This window comes from Moschus berezovskii, chromosome 20, assembly GCF_049115385.1.
Source record: "Moschus berezovskii isolate FMDL1 chromosome 20, NW_MosBer_1.0, whole genome shotgun sequence".
NCBI classification, from domain to species: Eukaryota; Metazoa; Chordata; class Mammalia; order Artiodactyla; family Moschidae; genus Moschus; species Moschus berezovskii.
The window spans coordinates 54811705-54830658 of NC_142479.1; the positions used below are offsets into that span (position 1 = coordinate 54811705).

The 18954-nt window shown below is 55.2% G+C and overlaps 2 protein-coding genes across 7 annotated transcripts in view; one reads left to right on the top strand and one right to left on the bottom strand.

Moving 5' to 3' along the window:
• Positions 1–172: 172 nt before the first annotated feature.
• Positions 173–14240, top strand: CNTNAP1 (contactin associated protein 1). Its single transcript, XM_055407908.2, has 24 exons — positions 173–354; positions 1217–1318; positions 1413–1606; positions 2067–2214; positions 2301–2504; positions 3132–3316; positions 3830–3973; positions 4537–4798; positions 5252–5401; positions 5668–5839; positions 6287–6393; positions 6535–6654; positions 7011–7214; positions 7387–7543; positions 7630–7757; positions 8009–8194; positions 8948–9169; positions 9424–9663; positions 10558–10911; positions 11153–11280; positions 11716–11809; positions 11998–12243; positions 12355–12402; positions 13309–14240. The coding sequence occupies exons 1-24, from the start codon at positions 288–290 to the stop codon at positions 13605–13607; spliced, it is 4161 nt and encodes a 1386-aa protein (XP_055263883.1). The 5' UTR covers positions 173–287; the 3' UTR covers positions 13608–14240.
• Positions 14241–14971: 731 nt separating this feature from the next.
• The window catches only part of EZH1 (enhancer of zeste 1 polycomb repressive complex 2 subunit), a 32239-nt gene continuing 28256 nt past the window's right edge, over positions 14972–18954 (bottom strand). For all 6 annotated transcript variants that reach the window (XM_088829125.1, XM_088829126.1, XM_088829127.1 and 3 more), the window contains 4 exons: positions 18680–18761; positions 18140–18220; positions 17639–17723; positions 14972–17362 (listed from right to left, as the gene is read on the bottom strand). In XM_088829125.1, the coding sequence (XP_088685251.1) occupies positions 17302–17362; positions 17639–17723; positions 18140–18220; positions 18680–18761 (309 nt within the window). In that variant the 3' untranslated portion in view covers positions 14972–17301. The remainder of the gene's footprint in view (positions 17363–17638; positions 17724–18139; positions 18221–18679; positions 18762–18954) is intronic.

Genomic DNA, 18954 nt, shown 5'->3' on the forward strand with positions numbered 1-18954 from the left:
CGCGCGCTTGCGCGGGGTCTGGGAAAGCAGCGCGTGCCAGGAGAGCGAGGCTGGGGAAGGGGGGAGGTGAGAGGAGAGAGGGTGGAAGGAGAAAACAGCAGAGAAGCAGGAACGGCACCTAGGGAGACAAGAAAGAAGGACTGGGGGAGAGTGGGAAGAGAGAGGGGTGGGTAAGGGGGAGAGACAGCCATTCGTTACGAAAACCCAGGAGGATAGCCCGAGCTGGAATTGGAGCCCTAGCCGGAGTCGGGCACTGGAAGGCGGCCGCCGAGACCCGTCAGCCCTGCATGATGCGTCTCCGGCTCTTCTGCATCCTACTCGCCGCAGTCTCAGGAGCCCGGGGCTGGGGCTACTGTGAGTGCAGGGCTTGAAGGCAGAAGGGGTTGGGCTCGGGAGTCCGAGGTCTGCAGGGCGGGTCCCGCACCGCATTGCGGCTGGGTGGTCGCGGGTCGCTTCTCGGCCGGCGCGCCCTCGCGCGCTTTCATCCTTTGCAGCCTCTCCCCCGCGCTCCGCAATGCAGCTCCGAGGCTGGCGCGCGCGCCCGGGGCTGGGGCTGGGCTCCGAGCTGAAGATAGAGTCGGCCCGGGCGGGGACTTGGGGCTGGATCCAAGCGGGAGCGAGTGCCGGGTTTGAGGGTTGGGAATAAGAGTGGTACCGGTGACTCGGGCTAGGGTTAAGGGGACTGGGGCTGGGCCTGGAGCTGGCCCAGGGACCAGGGTTTGGGGTTTGCGGCTAAGGCTGGGGCTGCATTTGGGGGTTGGGATCCATGCAGTATTTGGTGAGCTTACACGATGCTCAGTTTGGACATGGAACTGGTGGTGCTAGGACTGGTTGGGGTTGGGGCTAGGCCTGCATTTGGGCTCCGTGCAGGTTTGCGGGTGCTGCTGAATGGAACTGAGGCTAAGTCAGGGGATGGATTGATGTCTTGGGGTGACTCAGGTTCTGAAAGATGCTGAGGTTTGGAATTGTATTCTGGGTAGTACTGAACCCCAACTGGTCCTTAGGAGGGTCTGACCTAGGGGTTCCCCCAGGAGGAGATGGCAGCTTCCCCTCTGTGTGCAGCTGTTGCTGCAGGCCAGGTTGAGCAGGTGGTTTAAGTTAGGGCTGGGTCTGCACTGGGGGGAGTGAAGATCAAGCGCCAGGTACTCAGTGTTCTGGGCCTTTGGAAGGACTGGGAGGGGCCGCCCTGATAAACATGTCTGTTCCTGCAACCCAGACGGCTGCGACGAGGAGCTGGTTGGGCCACTGTATGCACGCTCCCTGGGCGCCTCCTCCTACTATGGGCTCTTCACTGCGCCCCGCTTCGCCCGGCTGCACGGTGAGCACAGTGGTGCCCCATGGTGGGGTGAGGGACTCTGAAGGGCTACAGGTAAAGGGGGAGCCAGTGGTGAAAGCCCTTGTCCCTTCTGTAGGCATAAGCGGATGGTCTCCCCGGATTGGGGACCCAAATCCCTGGCTCCAGATAGACCTAATGAAGAAGCACCGGATTCGGGCTGTGGCCACGCAGGGCTCCTTTAACTCGTGGGACTGGGTCACACGTTACATGCTGCTCTACGGCGACCGAGTGGACAGCTGGACACCATTCTATCAGCGAGGGCACAACGCGGTACTCCAGGCTCCCTGCACACACACTTGGGGAACCGTCTCAACTCTGTGACCTGGGCTGGGCTGGGCACAGGTTTGGGGGAGGGGGAGGAGCTGGTGGTGAGGGCACAGATGAGGAGCAGTGACTTTCACTCCAGGGACTCCATCCGGAAGGATCATCTGCTTCTGGATACGCCATGTGTTCAGGATACGCCAGTTGACAGGGTTTAACATACTTCAGGGTAAAATCTGGGAGAGCTTCTTGGAGGAGGCGACATCTGAGTTGACCTTTGAGGAAATAATGGGATGGTGGAGAGGACGCTCTAGGCTAGGGAAACTGTAAAGTCAGGAAGGCGGAGGAGATAAGGAATGTCTGCCTTCCAGAGGTCGAGATTAGCTGGATGCGACAGCTGCGGGCTGGGAGGCTGTGGAAAAGCAAGCAGACGGTGGGAACGTGGTCACCGCTCTCTCCTTGCCCTTAGACCTTCTTCGGTAATGTGAACGAGTCGGCGGTGGTTCGCCACGATCTGCACTACCACTTCACGGCGCGCTACATCCGCATCGTGCCCTTGGCTTGGAACCCGCGCGGCAAGATCGGCCTGAGGCTTGGCCTCTACGGTTGCCCTTACAGTAAGGGTGCGGGGTCGTGGTGGGGGCGGGGCGGGGAGGGAGACAGAGTCCCCCGGCCCCCGACCCGCCTACGGTCCTTCGCGCAGAGTCCGACGTGCTGTATTTCGATGGCGATGATGCCATCTCGTACCGCTTCCCGAGAGGGGTCAGCCGGAGTCTGTGGGACGTGTTCGCCTTCAGCTTCAAAACCGAAGAAAAGGACGGGCTCCTGTTGCACGCCGAGGGCGCCCAGGGCGACTACGTGACACTCGAGCTGCAGGGGGCGCACTTACTGCTGCACATGAGCCTGGGTGAGCTCGCGGCCGCGGCGCGGGGCCCCAGGCGCTCCTCCCACGCCCCTTGTCGCACCTCCTCCGCGAAGCCGCGCCTCATTCCTTATCTTCCCCGTCCTTAACTATTTGGACCCATCTGCCTTCTCCGTGTAAAATTTGGTGCTTGCGAAACTCTGGACTGGGAATTAGGAGAAGCGGATTCCAGCACCTAGCACCTACCAGCGGTGTGACCTTGGACAAGCACTTCCCCAGTCTGTTTCCTCGTTGTAAAAACGTTGTATATACGTATACAGGCGCGCGCGCGGGCACACACACACACACACACACACTCCTGAAGCGTTGTTATTGTTTTGTATCTCATTCGCTTTCCATAATATACACATAATGAGGTAGAACCAACTATCGTGCCCCGTTTTAGTGATAGGAAGACAGAGACTCAGAGGGGTTAAATGACTAAGTCCGAACTTGCCAATGGCCACCGCTCCATCGCAGGCTGAGGGTGGCCCAGGCTCTATGTGCCCACCCTCCCTGGCCGTCCTTTGCCTTGAGCGGTTCTCCTCTGTGTTGCAGGCTGTTTGCTGGGCGGTAGGGCCCGAGGGGGGTTCTCCAGGGTCCTGGTCTGACCCCGCCCTACCCCACCCTCAGGCAGCAGCCCCATCCAGCCAAGGCCGGGTCACACGACCGTGAGCGCTGGCGGCGTCCTCAATGACCAGCATTGGCATTACGTGCGTGTAGACCGATTTGGCCGTGATGCAAATCTTACCTTGGACGGCTACGTGCAGCGCTTCGTGCTCAATGGCGACTTCGAGAGACTGAACCTGGACAACGAGGTGAGCTAAGAGGGGAGGAGCCATTTGGCTAAGTGAGATGCAGGGTGGGCCGTTGGGAGGGGGCGGCTTTTCTTTTAGAGGTTAAGACTCTGCTTTCTGAATATGCTAGCAAGAGTTGGAAAACTCCCAGAAAAGCTTGGGCTGTTGTTGTTGCTGGTGTTAGCGTGCCGATTTCCGGGCTCCACCCCAGAGCTGCTGAGATGGAGTCTAAAAATCTGGATTTGGAGAATCAGGCAAAATGAGAAAATTGCCCTCTCCTGGCCCTGATGTGCAGATAAAGAACCCCAGACAGGTTCATCGACTTACCCAAGGGCATGCAGCCAATTTGTGGTGGGGTCAGGGCTACAACCCAAGCCTCAGGAGGCCCAGCGAGCTTCCAGCTTCAATACCGATACTGGGGCAACGTGTGTCTCAGACCTCAGCCTGAGCGTGGGAAAGTGGACGGCGCGGGAGCGCGAGAAAGGCGCGCACGCTGCCGCATCTAGGGAAGCTTACTCCTCACCCCGCCCGCAGATGTTCATCGGAGGGCTGGTGGGCGCCGCTCAAAAGAACCTTGCCTATCGGCATAATTTCCGCGGCTGCATAGAAAACGTCATCTTCAACCGAGTCAACATCGCGGACTTGGCCGTGCGGCGCCATTCCCGGATCACCTTCGAGGCCAGTGGGCAGGGGGATCTGGGAGGACGAGGCATCAAAGCCTCCGGGGACAAGGGGATGGAGCGGGGAGAGATCTTGAGAATCATCTAAAAGCCGAGGAGCCCTCTCCCTAGCCTGCTGCTCACGTTGGGGGCGGGGCATCACTGACTCACAGGAGGTGCAAAAGGCCAGCTCCCAATCGCTCCTGCCTAGTTAAAAGCTTCGGTCTGGTCTCACCATCTCCTCAGTTATAAATGAGGAGAATACGGTGTGGCGGCCCGGAGTGGCTCGGCCAGGGGTCACACAGCGCAGGGGCTGAGGATGAACTTGAGGGCTGTTTAGGTATTATGTGGTCCTCCCTACCCCAACTCAGGAGCTAATCAGGCGCTCCTGAGATGATCAGATGATGTAGATCATTGAGAAGAGTCCTGAGGGCTGACTTGGTAGCTGGAGACCTCTCCACACATGGATGTGTTTCTGGGCGGGGTGAGGTTGGGGAGGTACACCCAGGGAACCCCGCTCCCCACAGAGGCCGGGGCGGGGCATCAGCTTGGGTGCTGATGCATCCTCACTTGGGTCCCCAGGGTAAGGTGGCATTCCGTTGCCTGGACCCGGTTCCTCATCCCATCAATTTCGGAGGTCCTCACAACTTCGTGCAAGTGCCTGGCTTCCCCCGCCGCGGCCGCCTCGCAGTCTCTTTCCGCTTCCGCACCTGGGATCTCACTGGGCTGCTGCTTTTCTCCTCCCTGGGGGATGGGCTGGGCCACGTGGAGCTGATGCTCAGTGAAGGGCAGGTCAATGTGTCCGTGGTGCAGACCGGCCGAAAGAAGCTTCAGTTCGCTGCTGGTGAGTGGAGGGAGAGGAAGGGGAGGCAAAGGGAGGCCAGAGCAGGGCAGAGACCTAGGAGACTGTAGACCTGGACTGAGGCCTTTGCATACTCAGAGGGGTGAGGGAGGGAAGGGAGGGAGCCCTGCAGGAGGTCCCAAGATGTAGACAGCTGGGAGTTGGAGGGCGGGGTAGATCTGAGGGACTAAGGCTGAGAATCCTGGTACTCCATTTGGAGGGTCCCTGTAGGTGTCATTCACTGATGACTTTTGACTCTTTGTCAGCCGCTGGGGTTCCACATAGTGAAGAGAGACATTTGGGGATGTCATCACTCAGTGTGATAAGTGTAAAAATGGGAAGCACAGAGGCTGCTGTTCGGAGAAGGCACAGAGTGGGGTTGCTGCTTCTCCACTCAAGACACTCTTCCAGAGCATGGTGCCTCCCCAACCCACACTATCCTCCTGTCCTGTCCAGGATTCCGCCTGAATGATGGCTTTTGGCATGAGGTGAATTTTGTGGCCCAGGAAAACCATGCAGTCATCAGCATTGATGATGTGGAGGGGGCAGAGGTCAGGGTCTCATACCCACTGCTGATCCGTACAGGAACCTCATACTTCTTCGGAGGTAAGTGGAGGTCAACCTGGCTAGACCCCTGTCTCTGGGTGGGAAGGCCCCATCTAAGTCCACCCAGATAGGGCTATATGGAGAGTTTTGTACCAGTAAATCTCTTTTACCCCTCTGGGGCCTTGGGGACTGGAATATCACTGTCATTGTCTACTGGCCCCCTTCCTTGTTTCCTTCCTTCATGTCTGGCTCTCCCTTGGCATCTCCCTGGGGGAGGGTCGCTGGAGTCTCCCCTGGGGAGGGCCTCACAGGGGTGGTTGCTCCAGGTTGTCCCAAGCCAGCCAGTCGATCGGGCTGCCACTCCAACCAGACGGCGTTCCATGGCTGCATGGAGCTGCTCAAGGTGGATGGTCAACTGGTCAACCTGACTCTGGTGGAGGGCCGGCGGCTTGGATACTATGCTGAGGTCCTCTTTGACACATGTGGCATCACTGATAGGTATCCAGAAGCCCCTCTCCCTCCAAGAGGTGACCCCCTCCAAAGCCCTCTTCCACAGTCTCCCAGTGATGGGAATGGCGTTTCTCAATGATCTCCCTTCTGGTCCCAGCTCCTGAGTCTCCCACCTGGGGATGATTGCTTCTTGACCTCTCACCTCCCAGTTCTTCCCTTAAAGTGTCACATGCTCAGAATGGAAATGAAGCATCTGTTTTTGGTCCTAGAGGGTTTTCTTTGGGGGGAGGTGAAGATGGGAGATGCGACAGTAGTACTTGAGCCCTGAGGCCTGCCTAATGCCCCAACATTTAGGCTTCTACCTGGCTACTTATGTGGAGTATGTTAGGTGGGTTCTGGTGCTCTCAGGACCTGGGACTGAAGCTTGTAGGGGTCAGACCCTACTCTGCAGCTCCCCATAAGGCTCCTTCCCTGCGTGCTGACCCCCTCCCCTAGGTGCAACCCTAACATGTGTGAGCATGACGGTCGCTGCTACCAGTCTTGGGATGACTTCATCTGCTACTGTGAACTGACAGGCTACAAGGGGGAGACCTGCCACCAGCGTAAGCCAGCTGGAGTGTGGGGGAGAGCCTGGGGGAGAGCCAGGAAGTTTCTGGGGATCGTAAGGCTGCTAAAGATGGTGGGGCTGGCCCTTCTAGCCCCCAACCCCATAACTACTTTTTCCCCTACTCACTACCCACCAGCTTTGTATAAGGAATCCTGTGAGGCTTATCGACTCAGTGGGAAAACTTCTGGAAACTTCACCATTGATCCTGACGGTAGTGGCCCCCTGAAGCCATTTGTGGTGTACTGTGATATCCGAGGTAAGTGGCTCTGATTGAGGGGTGATGGGCAGCGGACGATGAACTGTGGGAGTGTGGGGGGGGACAAGGAAGGGTGGACTGGAGCCAGTAAGATTAAACGGTGGAGGGGTAAAGGAGGACAGAGCAGGAAGGGGACACTCAGGAGTTTGTAATCTAGCCTTGCAGCTAGGTCTCAGCTTCCTGATCCATTCCAGCTGTCTCATGTCTATGATGTTGGAGACTTAGAGCAGAGCTGGAATGGAGCTTCTGGCCTCGTTTATTGGCTCTGAATTGCAGTAGTGGTGCTGGAGGCGGGTAGGGAGGTGGGTAGAGTATGCTCCTCTCCAGCCACAGCTCTGCCTTGTCCCCTCTCCCAGAGAACCGGGCATGGACAGTTGTGCGCCATGATAGGCTGTGGACGACTCGGGTGACAGGTTCCAGCATGGAGCGGCCATTCCTCGGGGCCGTCCAGTATTGGAATGCATCCTGGGAGGAGGTCAGTGCCCTGGCCAATGCTTCCCAGCACTGTGAGCAGTGGATCGAGTTCTCCTGCTACAATTCCCGGCTGCTCAACACAGCAGGTTAGGGCTGGGGTGGGGAGGGCAGGGTGAAAGCTGGAGGAGAGACCCATGGGGTCTGGGAGAAGAGGACCAGAGGGCTCAGGAAGTGGTCTGGGCTGGTTGGAAGGGTGAGGGAGGAGCCCTGAGGCTAATGGAGGGTGGGGCCTGGAAGCTGCCTGCCCCTCTTCCCCAGGAGGCTACCCCTACAGCTTTTGGATTGGCCGAAATGAGGAGCAGCACTTCTACTGGGGCGGCTCGCAGCCTGGGATCCAGCGCTGTGCTTGTGGTCTGGACCGGAGCTGCGTGGACCCTGCTCTGCACTGTAACTGTGACGCTGACCAGCCCCAGTGGTAAGGGGGGCAGAGGAACAGTGCTTTCAGGATGCTGGGGGCAGCTGAGCACCAAGGGCTGAGCCACCGCATCCCCATTCCCACAGGAGAACCGACAAGGGCCTGCTGACCTTTGTGGACCATCTGCCTGTCACTCAGGTGGTGGTAGGGGACACGAACCGATCCAGTTCGGAGGCCCAGTTCTTCCTGAGGCCTCTGCGCTGCTATGGCGACCGTGAGTAGCAGAGCCTTTTTGTGTGCCCTTGCAGGGTCGGCTCTCTGGTTCCAAAGCCCTGACCCACTGGGTGGGGGGGTCTCCAGGACACCCTGCCAGACACCCTGGCTCTGGTTGTTCTTCTGCACCTGCACCTTCCTCTCTTTCATGACATGCCTTAGTTTCTCCCTGGGTTCCCCCAGCTGTCCCCCTTTGCCCTGTTGCCTGCCTCCTGCCCTGCTGACAAGGCCTTCCTCCATTTGGTTCTGTAGGAAATTCCTGGAACACCATCTCCTTCCACACTGGGGCTGCACTACGCTTTCCCCCAATCCAGGCCAACCACAGCCTTGACGTCTCTTTCTACTTCAGGACCTCGGCTCCCTCAGGAGTCTTCCTAGAGAATATGGGGGGCCCTTACTGCCAGTGGCGCCGACCTTACGTGCGGGTGGAACTCAACAGTGAGCAAGCAGACACTGGGGGATGATGACCCCTGGGGAAGATGGGTGGTTGGAGGCTGGGGTCAGTGGCAAGGCCAGATGCCCCTTTGAAAGGCAGCATGGGAGGGGCTTTAGATGGGCCTGGCTTCTAGACTCAGCTCCATCTCGATAGCTGGCTTTGTGACCCTGAGTGCCCACTTGGCCTCTCTGGACCTTTGGCCCCTGAGTTGTGAGTGAGGAAGCTGGACTCCTGTGGGTTGGCCGGGGGTGGGGTGGGGGGTGGGGGGCGGGGCTCCTATTTGATGAGCTATACTTCTAACCTGAGAGGTGGGGCTGGGAAGCTGGCTCCAGGGATCTGGGAATGTGGGAGACCAGAGGTATAAGGTTTTTAGCACTTTATGGGTTTTGTTCCAGGCTATAAACAGATTGGGCTTCCCAGGTGGTGCAAGCTAGTAAAGAATCCGCCTGCCAATACAAGAGACATAAGAGTCAGGGGTTCAATCCTCTGGGTTAGGAAGATCTCCTGGAGAAGGAAATGGCGACCCACTCCAGTAATCTTGCCTGGAGAATCCCATGGACAGAGGAGCCTGGGGGGCTACAGTCCATGGGGTTGCAAAGAGTCAGACACGACTGACGCAACTTAGCATGCCCACACATAGACAGATTGGAGGGACAGTCAAAGAGCTCCAAAGAGCAAAGAAGAAGGGCTGTATCGACCCCGTGAGGGTCTTGGGAGCTCTGAGTCTTCTCCCCCCCACCCCTCACACTGTCCAGCATCCCGGGATGTAGTCTTCGCCTTTGACGTGGGGAATGGGGATGAGAACCTGACAGTGCACTCAGACGACTTTGAGTTCAACGACGATGAGTGGCACCTAGTCCGGGCGGAAATCAACGTGAAGCAGGCCCGGCTCCGCGTGGATCACCGGCCCTGGGTGCTACGGCCGATGCCCCTGCAGACCTACATCTGGCTGGAGTACGACCGGCCCCTGTATGTTGGTGAGCAGCAACCTGGAGGCAGGTCTGAAGCCTCTGTCACCATCCTACCTTCTCGAGGCCACTCTCCTTGTTTCCAGGAACCCCATCTCTTAGGTCACAATCCCCTCAGCCTCACAGCGAGCCAAGGCCCACCCTTCCTCTCCAGTCCCTGGCATCGTTTCCATTCTTCTAGCCCTCCACTGCCTTTGCAGCCCCGATACTTTCCCCTGTCTCTGCTCTACACCCATTTCTCCACCTGCCCACCTTCCCCCCAGGATCTGCAGAGCTTAAGAGGCGGCCTTTCGTGGGTTGCTTGAGGGCTATGCGTCTGAATGGAGTGACTCTGAACCTGGAGGGCCGTGCCAATGCCTCTGAGGGTACCTCACCCAACTGCACAGGCCACTGCGCCCACCCCCGATTCCCCTGTTTCCATGGCGGCCGCTGTGTGGAGCGCTACAGCTACTACACCTGTGACTGTGACCTCACGGCTTTCGATGGGCCATACTGCAACCATGGTTAGTGCTGCTGGTTATGGGAGGAATGAGCCAGAGGGCATAATGGGATGTAGGGAGGGCAAGGAAGGAGGGAGGATGCAATGTCAGCATCGGGGAAGACTGTGGTCATCCTGGGCTCCTGAGTTTTGAGCTGGGCCCTCAGGCAGCTGAAGCTGCTGGGTGATTCCAAAGGAATAAAGCGGGACAAGGAAGGGGTGGCACAGCTAGCTGGCACTACAAGGACAACAGCAACAAAACAAATAACTTCCCCGTCTTCCCACTGTTATCAAGGGGACCCAGGTTACCCCCCTGCAAGCACATCCCTTTCAGGCTGCACGATGCCCTCCTATGCCATCTCCTAGTTGACAGTCACTGCATGCCTAAAACATGTCTACAGCCTGCTTCTTGGTTAAGGCGAGCCTTGACATTCACCATAGCAAGATTCTGCTCATACACCAAGACCACATCCTCCCTAAGGCTGGTCTAGGAGGATGCATGAGCAGGTAGGTCACTGGTGGGAGAAGTCTGGTGAGGTAGGAAGACACAGGGACTAAGAGACCCACAGAAGCCCTTTGGTCTTGGTTTAGAAGGGTGAGTAGTGGCAGGTGGATTTGTGGTATCTTGATTCTAATTCTGACCCTCCACTTACTATGCATCTTCAGGCAAGTTGCTGCCCATTTCAGAGCCTTGCTTTCCCCATCTGTAAAATGCAAGGGTTGGATCAGATGATCTTTTACATTTCTTATGATTTTAAGATTCCATTCCGTGACATAAGGCCTCCAGGGGACCTAAAAGTGAATGGAGGTGGGTTGTGGTGTAGCAGAAACTGGGGACATGTGCCGGACGGTGTGCGTGGATGACATACATAGCGTCTGGAGGTGGGGACAGGCCCTGACTTCACTACCTCTGCCTCAGACATTGGCGGTTTCTTTGAGCCTGGCACCTGGATGCGCTATAATCTCCAGTCGGCGCTGCGCTCCGCAGCCCGGGAGTTCTCCCACATGCTGAGCCGGCCAGTGCCGGGCTACGAGCCTGGTTACATCCCCGGCTATGACACTCCCGGCTACGTGCCCGGCTACCATGGCCCTGGGTACCGTCTGCCTGATTACCCGCGGCCAGGCCGGCCGGTGCCAGGCTACCGCGGACCTGTCTACAACGTCACTGGAGAGGAGGTGTCCTTCAGCTTCAGCACCCAGTCTGCCCCCGCCGTCCTGCTCTATGTCAGCTCCTTTGTGCGTGACTACATGGCCGTGCTCATCAAGGAAGACGGTGAGTTCCCCACGGCTCTCGCCCTCCACTCCAGCTTCCTCTGGGTGCCCTCCATTCTCATAACTATTGACCAATACAAGGACTCAAGTGCTCTTCCAAGGTGGCGGCTTCGGGGGACTTCCCTGGTGCTTCCAAATGCAGGGGCCACAGGTTCCACCCCTGGTCAGGGAACTAAGATCCCATAGGCAGCGGACTCTGGGAGCTGAGGGGAGACCCCCTCTTCCTTCGTCCCACCCCACAGGGACCTTGCAGCTGCGCTACCAGCTGGGCACCAGCCCCTACGTGTACCAGCTCACCACCCGCCCTGTGACGGACGGCCAGCCCCACAGTGTCAACATCACCCGGGTCTACCGCAACCTCTTCATCCAGGTGTGCGCCGGGGGCGGAGCCGGGGAGGCAGGCTGGTTCAGAGCATAACCGCGTTATCCAGGCTGTGGTGGTGGGAGATGGCAGGTGGTTAGCATCTGCAGAGCACGTTCCAATGCACAGAGGATGCTCACGTGTAGTTTCATGGGACCTCACAATCGCCCTGTGAGGCAGTTCAGGTAGGCAGTCTTTGTTTGACTAGTCACGAAAGGGGCTCCGACAGTAAAGTGGTTTTCCCAAACCACCGTAAACTGCAAAGATGGGGCTCAAAACCATTCTGTGAGGTTTTTAACACCAAATCCTATGTCTGGGCCCAGGACTTGCCCACGTGGGACTGAGTTAGGACCCACCACCAGTTGGGAGAAGAGAGTCCCAGCCTGGTCTGGGCTATGTCTGCTGCCGGTTCTCCCTCTCATCTCCTTTCCCCTCCCCACTCAGGTGGACTACTTCTCCCTGACGGAACAGAAGTTCTCACTGTTGGTGGACAGCCAGCTGGACTCGCCCAAGGCCTTGTATTTGGGGCGTGTTATGGGTAAGCTGGGGTTGAGACGGCATTTGGGGTCAGGAGCTGTGGACTCCTCTGGAGTCCAGAGGAGGGTGAAGGATGGGGAGTGGCAGTGAAGGTGCTGCTAAAGAGAAATGGGAACCTAGGGGTGGTGGGAGGGGCCAGGGCTGTTGAGGGGTCTAAGCCCCTTTCTTTCTGGATTGCCTCTCTCTCAGAGACTGGAGTGATTGACCCAGAGATCCAGCGCTATAACACACCGGGTTTCTCGGGCTGCCTGTCTGGTGTCCGATTCAACAACGTGGCTCCTCTCAAGACCCACTTCCGAACGCCTCGACCCATGACCGCGGAGCTGGCTGAGGCCCTCCGTGTCCAGGGAGAGCTGTCTGAGTCTAACTGCGGAGCCATGCCACGTCTTGTCTCAGAGGTGCCCCCTGAGCTGGACCCCTGGTATCTTCCCCCAGGTACATCCCCAGGGACACAGAAGAGGAAGGCAAAAGAGGGACAACAGGGAAAGGAAATGACTCTTGATCTCCAGGAGGCTCCTCCTAACTGTTGCTTTCTCTTTTTTTCAGACTTCCCGTACTACCATGATGATGGATGGGTTGCTATACTTTTGGGCTGTGAGTGGCACCGTCCCTACCCTGACCTCTCATTCTACCCTCTGGCTGTCAGCCTTCCCTCCCTGTCCCGTATCCTCAGGCCTGAGGGGTAGTGAAGGCACTCAGTATATGGTGGTGCCAAGAACCATGAGACAGACTATGCTGAAGGTAGTTGATATTCAGCTTGGAGATTTTTAAATATTGGCAGATTCTATAGATTTTAATAGAAATGAAATATTAAAACTGGGCCAAAGTTTTTACAGTGATGTGCCTATCACTGCCTGACTCAATATACCATTTCCACGTAGTGGTAGTCCATTGCTGGTAACGTCTCTGACTTTATGACTTTGTGGATCAGATAATGTTCACTTCATGATGAGCAGCTTAAGACATATGCTCCTCTGTTGGGTCATGGCCACACGTTCCCACCAAAGTAGGGGTTTAATATCTAAAAGGTCCCAGAATTAGGCAGGAACTGTGTCTTAAAGGGAGCTTTGCTGTACTATAAAAGAATATATTTTATGGTATGTTAACTATATCTCAATAAAGTCATTATAAAAAAAAAATAATTGGGGCTAAAGCTAAGGGATGAGGAAACAGGGGTAAAGTAACATCCAGAAAGATGAGAAATTGGCGTAAGTACCAGGGATGTTGAAAGAGAATATTAGAAGTAGGATAGAATTCTATTATTAGAAAGAGAACTTTATTAAACATTACATATACCATATGAGAAACAGAAATTCTAATATTAGAAACAGAATTGAAGCCAGGATTTTAGACCAACCAGACACATCAAGAATAGCTTGATGTGGTTGTACAGCTGACGCTGTCAGACACATATGCTTTAGACCAAAAGGATACACGTGTGTCTGTGTATAGGTGAAACCCCAAAGATCTGCCCTGAATTGTTCCTTTTTTCTCTTTCAGTTTTGGTGGCCTTCTTGCTGCTGGGACTGGTGGGAATGTTGGTGCTCTTCTATCTACAGAATCATCGCTACAAGGGCTCCTATCACACCAATGAGCCCAAGGCCACACATGATTACCACGCTGGCAGCAAACCTCCCCTGCCTACTTCGGCCCCGGCCCCGGCTGCAGCCTCAGCCCCGACCCCGACACCAGCTTCCACCCAAGTTCCAGCTCCAGCCCCAGCCCCAGCCCCAGCCCCAGCCCCTGGCCCCCGGGACCAAAACCTACCCCAGATTCTGGAGGAGTCCAGATCTGAATGAATCAGGAGAGGGGCTTCAAGGACCAAGCCCATCTCCTCCGAATTCCCCAATCCCACCTCCACCCCCTCCTCGCAGGGACATGTGGCTCCTCTTAGCTGGCTCTGCTCATCTAGAGGATTTCCCTCCTGCCAAGTCTGGTGGGCAGAGCTACAGATGGGACCAAAGGGAGTGGCTGAGCCTTACTGCCTAAAACCAATGCCCTGCCCATCCCCATTTCCCCAGGTTCCTGGTTGTTTGCCTGCCCCAAATAAGCCTCGTGGGGTTGGTCCAGGCCTTTCCTGCCACCCCTGTCCCAGCTGCGGCCAGGGATTAACACCAGTGCAGGGGAGATTAACCGCCTCCCTTCAAATATTCAATCTCAGCAGGGACAGATGTGTGGGATTGCAGGGGCGCACAGGGCATGGGGGGAGGCTGCTCAATCATACCCCCCAGCCTCACCACCCCCCCCTGCAGAACATCTTCCACCTGCTTCCCCTCAGTTGGGGGTTAGGGAGGGCTTCATTGCTGCCCCCACCCCCCTTTTTTGTTTTTTACAGAGACTGAGAGGCCTCACTTTAGCACCTTAGTACCTCCGCTGCTTTACATGCTTTAGCCAAAGCCATAAAAAAAACTTGCAATGTAGAGAGAATAATGCAGACACACTGACTAGCCAGCCCTCTACTCTTCCTCCCTCCTCCAAGATATGCAATAGCCTTGGCGCCTGTCCCAAGGCTTGGCCCCCTCTCCAATGCATGAGGAGCCCTCTTTCCTCCGCTCAGAGATGCTGCTTCATTTGTCCAGGAGGTCATATTCTTTATATATATTTTTTGTTGCAAAGTCTCTCTCTAGAGAAACTATATATATCACTCTAATTTTTTTAAATTATCAGTTTATATATAAAAGACAAAATCAATTGACTGTCCTGTCCTGTGCCCAGTGTGCTTCTCCTGTGTTGAGAAGCCCAGCGTGCTTCTCCTGTGCTGGAAGTCTCATGAGGTCTGCTGGTCACTCACCCAAGCCTGATCCAGCCTCCACTCTGAAGCTGTGCTCTCAGACTCGGAGATGTTCTAATAAAGCAGAGTGACAGAGCTCCAGTCTGTGTGTGGTAGCTGGCGGTGTGGCTAGCGGATAAGCGGGATGACTTTCAGGGAACTAATCTGACAGCTCCAGAATCTCTAATGGGGAGCACTCAGAATCCCGGCATCGCCTGCTGGAAGGCTGCTTGGTTTCTGCCAACCCCCTGCCCCAGATCTCCCCCAACCCTGGTCTCCATGGACAAGTGGAGATCAGAATGCTCAAGCTTCCGCCTGTGCTGCCCCTGAACCACCACCCCTGGATCCTTCCAGGGTTCATCCCTGGACCCCAAAGCACACAACTTGCCAAAATGGATTCTACCACTTTATTCAGATAAGAGGTCACAAGCCACAGGACTTTAAAGTGCGTGAAATTCACTGGCAACAGAGCCGCACATATACCAGCCTCCCCCGCCATCCCCACCACCTCACTCCATCCATCATTACTTGTCTGGGGGGGAGGGGTTAAGACCCGTCATTTAAAGGTGGGGGAGATCAGGGGAGAGGATAGGAATGCTGGAGCAACAGCAGTAGGTAGTGGTCTGACACAGGGGAAGGAGGGGGTCAACCACAGTGATTCTGCACGCTGAGGGAAGGGTGGGGTCAGTCTAGCCTTTCAAAGGCTGGATGTCAATTTTTCCCCATCTACTCTTCATAGCCAGCCCCCGGACTACATTTCAGACAGTCCTAACCTCCTTCCTCTGTCTCTGGTTTTTCCCTATAATTTATGAGTAATTTGGAGCCCACAGTCCAGCTAGAGGGTGTCCCCTATACATAATGCATACAAACCACAGCAGATGCAGATTTCAGAAGCATGGCTGGGGCTGGCCCCGTCAGGTGGGAAGAGGCTTCTGTCAGGAACTGGCTGGGCGTGTGCTCAGTGCTGAGTGCCTATTTGCCCACTAGTGTGGTGAGTGAGTGAGTGAGTGTGTGTGTGTGTGTGTGTGTGTATGCGTGTGCACGTGCATGTCCCATAGAAATCCCTACGTGACAGTTTGGCCAGAGGGAACCCTACTCCTTGCTTCACTGGGACAGCCAATGGGGTTAGAGGAAGGGGGTGGTCAGCACAGACCAGGGAAGAGAGGCTCTAACTCCCCATAGTAGGGAAAAGCCCGCTCCCTTATCTAATACACCCTAGGCTAGTCTATACCTGCCCACTTCTCTTTCCCTAGTACAAAGCTCCTTATTCCCTGCAGCTCAGCACCAGCCATAGACACAGGTTCTTAGGGCTGGTGCCATTCTCATTCAATTCTACTGTTTCAAGGCAGCTCCTTCTGCCTCCACCAGGACATGAGATAGAACTGGAGGAGAATCTTCCACCACCTCCTCCCCGCTCCCTCAGGAAAGAGATTTTGGCAGGGACCCCCGAGACCTTAGCTCAAACTCCATCTCAATCTCTAGACCTTCTAAAGGAAATAAAGTGCTTCCATGAATCCCAGAGAGAATGTCACTATGAACTGGCACAGGTGGCCAGCCTACTTCTTCTTGACATTTAAATACCCTCTGCCAGTCTGCCTGCATGGTGGCATCCCAAACCCATGCAACCTGGGAGCTCCTCACCCACCTCCAAACACAAAGTGTCAACTCATCTTTTCCAACAGCAGGGACTCCAGGCAGGAAAGTGATCCACCAACAACCTTCCACTTTTCTAGTCCAGGCCTGCACCCCACTACCCGGAAGACAGGAGCAAGAATGGCCCCATAGTCCCAGTCTCTAAGGGAAACGAAAGGCTTGAAAATGGCTACATCTGCAGGGAACAAGAGCATCACACCCAGGCTGCACCACCCCTCCAGTTCTTCAGCAGCAGTGTAATGCCCACCTGTCGTTACCAAATCAGAACTTTGGAAGGGGTTGACAGGGCACTGGTATCTGCTCCCGGGAATCTGAAAACATACCCATTCGTCTCCAGAGTACACACAGAGGGTGCCCCAAAGCCTGCTGGGCCCCAAGCTTAGCAGTTTATTATTGTCGCCAGGCTGGTTTTCACTGTCTGCAGAAGGATGGATGGCACTCAGCTTTCTTTCTCCCAGCCTTGAAGAACTTTTCTTAGAACCCACACTCTTTCAGTTTGAAGCATGTCAGGGGGAAAGAGGTAGTAGTCAGGTGCCCCATCTCCCCTCTGAATTCAGTCTGCTCTGCCTTCCAGGCTCATCTTTAACCCTGACCACTCATAAGCTCCAGGTACCAAACCTCACTGAACCTGTCCTCTCCTGGTCTCAGGACCACAGAGAGATCTGCTGGTGACCCAACTACAGGAAGGATCCTTGATTTGGAAAGTTAGGCTAATGCTTGTTAGGAACCATCCAAGGTGACTCCTGAGGCCCACAGCCTGGGGAGCCATTAAGAACTCAGGCAAACGTCACCCGCCCCCAGCCTTTGCTCTCTTCCTCCAAGGCCTGAGACGCAGTCTCCCACTGGTGCGATTCTCTCTCCTGGGAGCCCAAGCCCTAGCCGCCTCTGTCTCCCCTCTCGCTGAGACAGTTCTGTTCCTGCTAGACACAGGTGAGGCCTCACTACAGAGGGAGCGGGTGGGGGGTTTCTCGGTGTAGGAGACACATAGTGCAGGAAACTCGAGCAGCAGTGGTGTGTGCATGAAAGCAGGACAGTGCCGCGACCATAGCGCTGGCGAGGGGCCCACGAGGCTAAAGGACATCCGTCTCCCGCTCGATCCCCACGTACTTGAGGGCATCAGCTTGGCTGTACCTGTCCCAGGGCAGGAGGAGGAACCAGGTCACTACCGAGGCCTTTGTGACTGAAAAAATGAAGTTCCCTCCCATTTCACTTCCCCTCCCACTCCCTCCTACAAGGCTCCTGCTTCAGAGGCAAGGCACCAGAGAGCACCACAGAGAAAAAGCCTTGGTCACCATGAGATCTCCTCCTTCATCCATATTGCTCACCCTCAGCCCCCCAGATAAATTTCAACAGCCACCCCCTCTGCCCTTTGGGCCACCTCCCTAGGACTATTCCTGGCTGCCTCACCTGTAATCAAAGAAGAGCTCTTCACCAGCTTGAATTGCCCTCTTGGCAAAGATCCCAATTCGATGATCCCCATTCACCATGACCACTGAAATAGGATAAACCCAGGGCTAGATTCCCAGTCACTTCGATCAATGATCAGTAGTGAGTCTGGGCTGATTTTCTCCAAATTCCCAGTGAAAACACACATGAAGAGGAATCAGAAAGTCATCAGTGAAGGTAGATGTCTCTATGCTTTTAGATCTGTTATTTTGGCTAGCGACATAGGGAAAGAATTATCTTCAAAAGATTCATGTTAGGAAAAAATGTTTATAATGTATTCAGTCAGAAAAGCAGATTAAAAAACCAAGACAGAAAGGCTCAAAATGATATTAGACATTAATCATGATTATCTTTGGACAAAGAAATAATTCAGTTATGAAAAAAAACGGAACTAATGGATAGAAATCATAGTAAATGAAGCATCCATCATCCATCCTACCTCCCAAGTTACTGGGAACTCACCTTTGGCATAACAGTTGGGGTTCACTGAATGGTTTGCAAATCGAATTTTGTTTCCTTTCCGGGTAGCATCCACTACAAAATCTATAAAGGAAACCAGGGGGACTATGAGCTTACCAGGCAACTCTACAGCTTCCTGAGCCTGAATCTGAAATCAACTAAAATGTAACAGAAACAATACAATGCAGGGGAAACTCTGAGTCCCAGCACACTAACTGGAGCTAGAAGCAGCCTCTCATGGAAGCACTCCTTGCGGGTTCCCTTCCTCTTGCGGGAATCACAGACCTCTCCTCCCACCTACAGGGAAGGGAGATTTCTGAGGTATAAGCGCTCGGGGCTCCAATTAACAAACACAACCCGGAAATGGAGGTTTTCCCAGAGCAAGCAAACTGTGGCTCCTGGAGTCTCTGAGTTCAGTCTCATCACTGTGCTCTAAGCATCGGCTGGAAGACTCAGGGCTGGTCTGAACCTGAACGATGACCAGGGAAGTCTGGTAGGAAGACCTGCCCGATACCACGTGGGGATGAAAGAGAGACTCCCTACCGTTGTTGAGGTTGAAGAGGAAGCTGGACATGTACTTGTCATAGACCTTCCCTCGTCGATCGGCCTCATCCTGAGAGATGAGCTGTAGAGACAGACAAGGAACAGACAGTGGGGATGTAGCTGCCTGCTCAGGGCACGGCACTCTGCCTCTAGAAAGGGCCAGGAGGTGCTTATGGAGGACCACAAGAACAGTAGTCAGAGGGGGAGCTCAGCTAGTTTCATCCCAATCCCTGCACAGGCTAACCAGCACTGAGACAGACCAGAGTCCCCTGCCT